The sequence below is a fragment of the Rhamphochromis longiceps genome, linkage group LG7 (assembly GCF_057381845.1).
Source record: "Rhamphochromis longiceps isolate RC_006_pf linkage group LG7, R_longiceps_female_GT1.1, whole genome shotgun sequence".
NCBI classification, from domain to species: domain Eukaryota; kingdom Metazoa; phylum Chordata; class Actinopteri; order Cichliformes; family Cichlidae; genus Rhamphochromis; species Rhamphochromis longiceps.
Window position 1 is genome coordinate 53,051,577 of NC_140563.1, and position 8,436 is coordinate 53,060,012.

Below are 8,436 nucleotides of genomic sequence, written 5' to 3' on the forward strand. Positions count from 1 at the left end.
AAATGAGTAATCAGGAAAGTAATGGGATTACTTTTTTATAGAAGTAATCAGTTTATTAGTAGCTAATTACTTTTTTCAAGTAACTTAACCAACACTGGGTATAAGGAAAATTTAAGAAACGTTCCTAAATTTGCCTCTATCTGTTAGTGTTATCTAATTATGGTCTTACATGGCCATCTTTTTATATAGAGGAGCCAGCTTTCTAGAAGCACTGGACTACCACAAACCACAAACTCAACTCTATGCATCACATAACCCTGGATTTTAGTTTAGATTCAGCACCATGTCTTATGGAGAAAATGGAGCACAGACGTGGAACCCAAGGGGTCTATAGTGTGTAGATTGATTTCTTTTAACTATAGCTGTCGAAATTAACGCGTTAATTGCGATAATTAAATTTTGGAATTAATTACGTTAGAATATTTAACTATTTAGCGCAACACGCAGATAAGTCGCTCCCATAATTCCACTTGATTTGTTTACCGCGCCACTGAAAATGGAGAAGCAGGAAGCGGATGGCCTTCTGGATGGGGAATTTAAATACAAGAAGAACATAGATGGGACAATAAACAAACGCGTTGTAATTTGCACTCACTGTAGTAAAGAGTTTCAATTTCACCGTTCAAATTCGACCTTAAAATACCACCTTAATGCCAAACACGCGTTTGTCGGGGCAGCAGCTTCACCCGGCCTGCGTCAGACCACTCTTAGTGAACGCAGGCCACTCGGTAAGTCTTCTTTGGACAAACTGACCGACAATATAGCCAAATGGATAGCAAAGGACTGCAGACCGCTAAGCATTGTGGAGGACAAGGGCTTTGCGGATGTTTTAAAGGTTGCATCTCAGGACGCGTCCTACAAGCCCCCAGCGAGAAGCACAATAACAATTCGAATCCACGAACTGTATGAAACGGAGAAAAAGAAAAAAGAAGAGGCTTTAGTTCACACAGAATGCGTGGCTCTGACAGGAGACCACTGGACATCATTGAGTAATGACAATTACCTGGGAGTTACTGCGCATTTAATCACTGAAGCCTGGGGTCTGACATCCTTTGCGCTGACTATAATGAAAACGGAAGAGCGGCACTTTGCGGAGGCTTGTGCAGAGCAGTTCCAGACTGTTGCTCGCAGGTGGAGAATTGAGGAGAAGGTGACAACAGTAGGCACGGACAGTGCGCGCAATATGATCGCCGCGGCTCGCATCATGCCATTCAATCACATGCCGTGTACCGCGCACATTCTACAGAGATGCATCACAGTGAGTCTCGCAGACAGTGGCTTTGTCACTGCGCTGGCCAAATGCCGCAAAATTGTTGGCCATTTTAAGCACAGCCCAGCAAACACAGCAGAGCTGAACGCAGAGCAGGTGTCACTGGGGCGCAAGCAGGAGCCGTTGGCCCAGGACGTGCCTACGCGCTGGAACTCCACGCTGGAGATGGTGAAGCGCTTGATCCGCAACCAAACTGCAGTAACCGCAACTCTGGATAAACAAAAGCATAAACTTGTCCTCCTGACGCCTCCAGAGTGGGACAAACTCCAGAGACTGGAGACACTTCTAGAGCCCTGCAGGTGAGCCTGTCATTGTGACCATAATTGTAGGTTTAGATTAAATGTATCAAACATACATCTTAAATCAGTTTTGTTATTATGAAAATGTCTTATTTAAAAAATAAATGAAATCAAATATTTTATTAATATTACCTAGTATTGAAAAGCTTTTTTTAATTTGCTGTCTTATCTCTCTCTCTGTGTGTGTGTGTGTGTGTGTGTGTGTGTGTGTGTGTGTGTGTGTGTGTGTGTGTGTGTGTGTGTGTATTCCACTGCAGATATGTGACTGAACTGCTGGGAGGAGAGGCCTACGTCTCCTGCTCTGTAGTTCTACCAGCCTTCTGCCACCTGCGCCGTGTCATGGAAGTAACTGATGAGGACCCTGCATATGTGGTGAGGTTTAAAGAGAAGTTTAAGGAAGACCTTGCTTCCCGCCAGGAACATACCAACTATGCATGGCTCCAGATCGCAACTGCACTGGACCCACGTTTTAAAGACCTACGCAGTGTGCCCAAGACTGACAGAGAAGCAGTGTGGACCACACTGGCAGGCATGCTGCATGAAGACTCTCCTAGAAGATCACACACTGCAGAAGAAGGTCCAGCCAAGAAGAGGCTGAGCCTGCTGCAGATGGACTCTGACTCTGAGTCAGAGGAGGAGGTACAGCAGGACAGAGCCATACAGCGCTACAGAGCAGAGCCCTGCACTGCCTTAGAGGACTGTCCCTTACAGTGGTGGGCAGCTCATGCAGGAGCCCACAGCCAGCTGGCCCGCCTTGCTCGCAGATACCTGGCCACTCCTGCCTCCACATTTTGCCTGTTGAATTAGGCCTATGTTCTGTGAACTTGAAGATGTATATGGATAAAACAATGTGCTAGATTTAAACGGGTGGAAAACATTCAGTAAAAATCCCTCACAATTATTTGAAGCCCTGTTCTGCTTGTACTGCTTGTACTCACAATTAATAATAAATAAAACAAACAAGTGTGTTAAAAACCACTATCTGTCCCGATTTTTACACATATATACACACATATACACATATATTTCGAGTTGCGATTAATAAATTTTTAGGCTGTGATGAATTCGCTTCCAGCACAACACCCAGCCTACGTCAGACCACGCTGAGTGAACGCAGGCCACTCAGCGTGGTCTTAGCATTAAATAACACTAACAAGTGTGTAAAAATCCGCTATCTGTCCGTATGTTTGCACACATTTTGGTCATATTTCGAGTTGTGATTAATCATGATTAATTAATTTTTAGGCTGTGATTAATCTGATTAAAAATTTTAATCATTTGACAGCCCTACTTTTAACATACCTCATCTTGCTTTCTCCCCTATTCAGTGTTAGAGAAAGTCAAGGGCTTTCCACATTTCCAACAGATGGGCTACAGTGTTGAAATTTTTACAGACAGAATTTGGGTTTTGAAAGTTTTACACTTTTTTTTTTCAAATGGTTTAAAGAGATTCATAAAAAATACCTTTTGAAACAGACTACTTGGAGAAATTCTGTTAAGTATACTTTTCCAGCTCTATGGCTTTCTCTGTGATACACATAGAGAATGATATCTCATTTCATTAGGTTACCTTCTTTAGTAACCTGCAAAAATATATTTCATTTTTCAGTAATTCAGTAATTTTTGTTATTGTTGGTTCTTTTCTATCCCACTAGAAACTAAATCCTGATTCTTGAGGTATGCTTAATGGTTTTTATAGTGGGATATTTATTCTACTATTATAAGGGATAACCACTTATTTTTTATATAGTTTCAGTCTAATTGTGAGAATATTATTAGAAAGTATGAATCTCTCTCCCACCTTTTAATCCTTGTAAAGGCTGATGTAATAACTGTCACAATGTCCAGAGAGAACAGCGATTATAAAATGCCTAATATGTAATAATTCTCAAATAACAACTTATATAATCATCTTCCTGAAACTGTTTTTAATAGAAGTCATTTTGCTTGGATAAAAAAAGTATTTCTGGCATTTTTTTTCCCATTTGCATCATTCTCTTGTATTTTTCTTTTCAGATTTTCCATAGATATGTGAATTATTTTGTTAAGGCAGCAACTTTTTGGCCATAAAAATTGTGCAGCGAAAGCCTTATTCCAAACCTGAAGGCCTGTCATTTACTCGTTTTCCATGGTCATAATAAGAAGGACCTTTTTGCAGGCTACTCAGCACATCCACGTCACTTTATGACACAATCACTGAGCATTATGTCAAAGTGCCCATTGGCTTCTTAAGCCATTTTTGGGTTCACATACACGTTCAGTTCCCAAAAGCAAGTGACCACAGAGGCACCTCTGAGCGGTATGACCAGTCCAAATTCTTCCCCAAGCATGGAAATCATGTGTAGCTCTGAGCATCCATCAAAAACCACATTTACCATATAAATATACATAGTAACATCGCAAAAACTGGACAAAACTAAGATGTAAAAAACAAATACTCATGTGCTAGTGAAGGAATGGAGTTGAATAGAACCACTTAAGGGTCAGTCAGTATGGCACAGGTACATTTGTAACTCGCTTGATCCCTATATCAAAATCCTATTTGAGGTTGACAGTGATTTTCTAAATTGTTAAAATATCAGTGTTTGAAAACTTGTGAGACCATGGACTTAGGTTAGAGACATGCTACACATAAAAAGCACTGCAAAAATAGCTTAGATGAAGCTTATAGCAGGGCACACTGACACTAATAAAAATAAGGGGCAAAATGATACAGCATGTTAAAAATACGAGAGTCAAAACCAGCACAGAATCGATTCAGACACAGAATCAAAATGTTATCACTTAATGTGCAGTCTCCATAGATTGTAGTGGTTTATGTGAACTCATTAAAACTGCTGCAGTTTTACGTAAAACTGCTAACCTATCTCTTTGTGATACTGATGGCATGCAGTGTATAACAAGAGAGAAGAAAAAATGGTAAGAGGGTGACAGAAGAGAAAAAGGAGATGGAGAGATAGTGATGGGAAGAAAGCATTTGCAAAAAAGAGTTGATGCTGCTATTACCTGCAGTGACAGGTGTCATTTCATTCCCTGATAGTCCTTTTCCCTACCTGGGGGAGTTATGGGTCATAGGCTATGGCTCAATCACATAGGATCAGCTTTATATCTCCTCTCGCGCATAGTCTCTTGTCCTTATTCTCATCCATCCATCCTGATTACACCTCTAATGGTTTCTCTTCACAGCAGCCACCAACTGTAATGGAATTATGCTTGAATGAACAACTGTGTCTCTCCACTTCTCCCCTTTTCTCCCTTTCTCTACTTTTTTTGTCTTTCTTAACACACACTCAAGCCTTCCCTTTCTCATTTGTACTGAATACAACATACTGGAACCCATGGAAAAAGACAAAAGCACTGCTTTTTCATATTTAGAGTGTGTTTGTAGTTGGCTCCAGTTGGAAAGAGTCCCTCAGCGTATATATCCACTATGTGAAACACTTTATTCAGGAGTAAAGGTAATTAATCATCTCCTGCTTTGCCCTGTATTTCCACATTAAAATGCTTTAATAATTGCTCATACTTTAGCATTATTGTTCAATCTTGTCCCTTTGCCCCTCCCCGTGTGCCTCTTCAAGTCTGTATTGTGACACTGTTGCGTTGCATCTCCCTCTCCTCAGGGAAAATCATCCTCCCATCGTCCAACCCCGCCAGCCTTATCAGTGACAGGGTAGAGATGAATAAGGGATCAAAAGGGCCTTTTCTCTCCCTTTTTTCACACTGTCAGGTTATATTTACTCTGGGTCCCTGTGGCTCAGCACAGTGCCACACACACCAATTACACATGACAGGCTTTTTCATTCCTGGGATCCTGTCTAATGCAACTATAACTGCTGTACCAAACATGTCTGAAGACCATACCTGCAAATATCACCCAGCTTAATTTTACAAACTTTTTTTTTTTTTTACAGTAACTTGATTATTTTCTAATTTTGCACTCTGTTTGCCAGATTTTGGAGAAGTTTGCTCACGGCAATCCTTCGAGTATAGATTTACAGCAGGCTAGAAAGGCCAGAAAGTGTTTACATGAAATGATTTAATTGACAGAAAAGTATCACCAAGCTACCGTTAGCTCATGTGAGACCAATTATCATCTTGCACCACAAATGGACAGCTTGTTTGGCAACATGATTCATCCATGGATTCTCTGCTAGTTCAAATAAACCCTGCTGTGGAGAAAAAAAGAAAAAAAATCCCCAAATCCCACAAATCATTTAAAAGGAAACAATGGCTAACAGTATCAGCCAAGCCAATATAATGACCCGTGTCTCATTCTTTTAAAGAATAAAAGATGCCTTGTTTCAAGTCTCTACGCTAACTGCAATGTCACGATATGTCCGCGCACTACATAAGTGACGAGTTCACCCCTGCCACTGGGATCAAGGTTAATAACTAATCCTTGATATAAGCAGGCAATTTAGCTTTACAAAACTACAGCAGGCCAAAAATCCCAGTGTGTTTGAGTGTTTACCCAGCCCCCATTACAATGTACTAAAACCTTGGCTCTGATGTTGAGCACTGGCAATAACCCACCACTTAATGAGTAAGGCCTACTGCTGCTCCTGCCAGGCGATAATCTTCTCTTGGCATAACCAAATCAAGCAAAGAAATGTTCTTATCAGGAGGGAACAGCACACATCCCCCCCAAACACCCAACAGACCCCGACGTAATTGATTTTCACCATCCCAAGGCAGCTCATTGCATGCATCAAACTATTTTATTTACTGGACTCCCTGTTTGGGTGCAGGATTGTTTTCTCTATATTTTTTCTGCATCCTTTTTGATTTGATGATGTGATTTTGCCCTTGATCTCGGTTGTGGAAAAGCAGCACAGATGTCATTGGGCGTTTTTGTGTTGCTGGTGTGTAAGTGTCCTTGTTTTAGTCAAATTAAATCGGTTTCAAAGTTACATCAAAATGTTGTACAATGAAATATTAATAAAGACTTTTTTAGGGGACATTCCAAGGCTTGTTAGTCAGATTAGTCATTTGTAGGACAGATTCATACATAACATGTGTAAAGGGACCTGTCTCTGTGAATGTCTTTGTAGGTCGGTTTCTCTTAATACAGTATATAATGACTTTTATAGTTAAAACAGCAACCAGAGTAGAAAGGGTTAGTTTCATATTTTATATTTGTCTTGTCAAATGTTAAACCTAACCTGATTAAACAACTAGACTACCACTCGGACTAGGGAGAATAGGGATGTCCAACTAATCATACATCCTGGATCACATGCAACTGGTGTAGCTCACATTGATGGGTTGGATCAGTTAAATTCCCTTTTCTAAAAGTGTAAAGACATTTTAATTGAACATGTATTACATATATTAAGACATGTCTTAATATAAGAAATAGCAGTGCAGTCGTGCAATTTGTTTGTAATATATGTCTAACAATGCATTTCAGTTTTCTTCATGACAGACCTGTAAAATTACAAAAGAGATTTGTGTATCTCAGAACCCAGACTGTCCTTTATTTTTAATGTTTTTTTTGTGGTTGTTTGTTTTTATCATGGACCTACAATAAAAATAAATAAATTATTAAATACTTCTATAGCAAATATTAGAAAAACAGGAACTTTTCCATCATTTAGTTGTTTGTCTATTAGTGAACTCAGTTAAGTTAGGATGAATGCTGTGAGGGAGCTATAAAATGTATGAAAATACAATTAACAGTTTAAAATCTATGCACTCACATCCCAAAGCACTGCAGTGAAGTCTCTGCTGTCTGGTTCTTGCCCCCGGGCCTTATTTTTAACACCTCAGCATTAGACTATTAGATATTTTCAAACAAAGCTTGTCAGATTTGAACTTTCCCACTTCTCCTCTTAATTACAACTTTCATTTTTTACTTGGTCCTTGAGGTATAATTAATCCTATTAGACATCTCCTTGTCCTTTGGGTAAAATATTACAAGAGTGTTTTGTAAGTATTTTTTTTTCTTTTAAAATAATAAATTTAACATGTAATATTGTAATAGGATTCTAGAGGATGAACCTGAGCAGATTGCGCCTCGTGCTTTTGCTGTACTTGTAAAAACCTCTTAACAGGATGACAGGTGATGTGTTCTTGGTACCATTCATCACTGTAAAATAATTAGGCAGTTAAAAAAGAGGCAAGAGGACACGCAAACACTGATGGAGACAGGAAGTGACATTTTCTGCATAAAAACATAACAAATCTTATGGAACAATTTAATCAGATAACTTATGTAAATGTTAGTCCAAAATATACACTCATTCAGTCATTTTATGACCAACTATTGTTATAAGATGTTTTTATTTGTCACTTGCACAGACCTATTTTTTTTTAAAGAAAGAGGAAAGGCGGGTGAATTTATGCCTGTCTGGATGCCTAGATTTAATCCTGCTACAAAACAGACTGTTGCCTCATTCAAAGCTAAACTCTAAACTGTCTTGGAAGAGGGATTTTTTTTTTATCTACAACATGTTTTTCAGTAGCTTTTTTTCTTTTTTTTTGCTATACCATACCCGTTCTTGTATTTGAAGACTCCTGCTGCTCGTCCTTGAATAGTAACTTACTTTAGAAGAAGCCAAAGCATGCAGAATGCCTAGTGGCTATGGATCTCTCAGTATCACAAAAGTTATTAACCCTTAAAGCAGGGATTGAACTTGGTTGCAGACGGGAACATAAACAGCAGAAACCACAGATGAGTAGTCACTCCTGTTCTTTGAAGTCCACTAGAAATCCATCTGAAGGGTGCATGTGTAGATAGTTCATTCACAAAAAATTGGCAGCGACATACACATTCTCACTGAGCTTCAAACTCACTTAAGAGGAAATTTACACGAACCCCAGCACACGCAAGGATATGCAGACGCTATACAGAGCAAATTTTTTGTT

The 8,436-nt window shown here is 39.3% G+C and overlaps 1 protein-coding gene across 1 annotated transcript; it reads left to right on the top strand.

Moving 5' to 3' along the window:
- The first annotated feature begins 435 nt into the window (after positions 1 to 435).
- LOC146666327 (E3 SUMO-protein ligase ZBED1-like) lies at positions 436 to 2,376 on the top strand. Its single transcript, XM_085411340.1, has 2 exons — positions 436 to 1,569; positions 1,827 to 2,376. The coding sequence occupies exons 1-2, from the start codon at positions 497 to 499 to the stop codon at positions 2,374 to 2,376; spliced, it is 1,623 nt and encodes a 540-aa protein (XP_085267466.1). The 5' UTR covers positions 436 to 496.
- Positions 2,377 to 8,436: the final 6,060 nt, after the last annotated feature.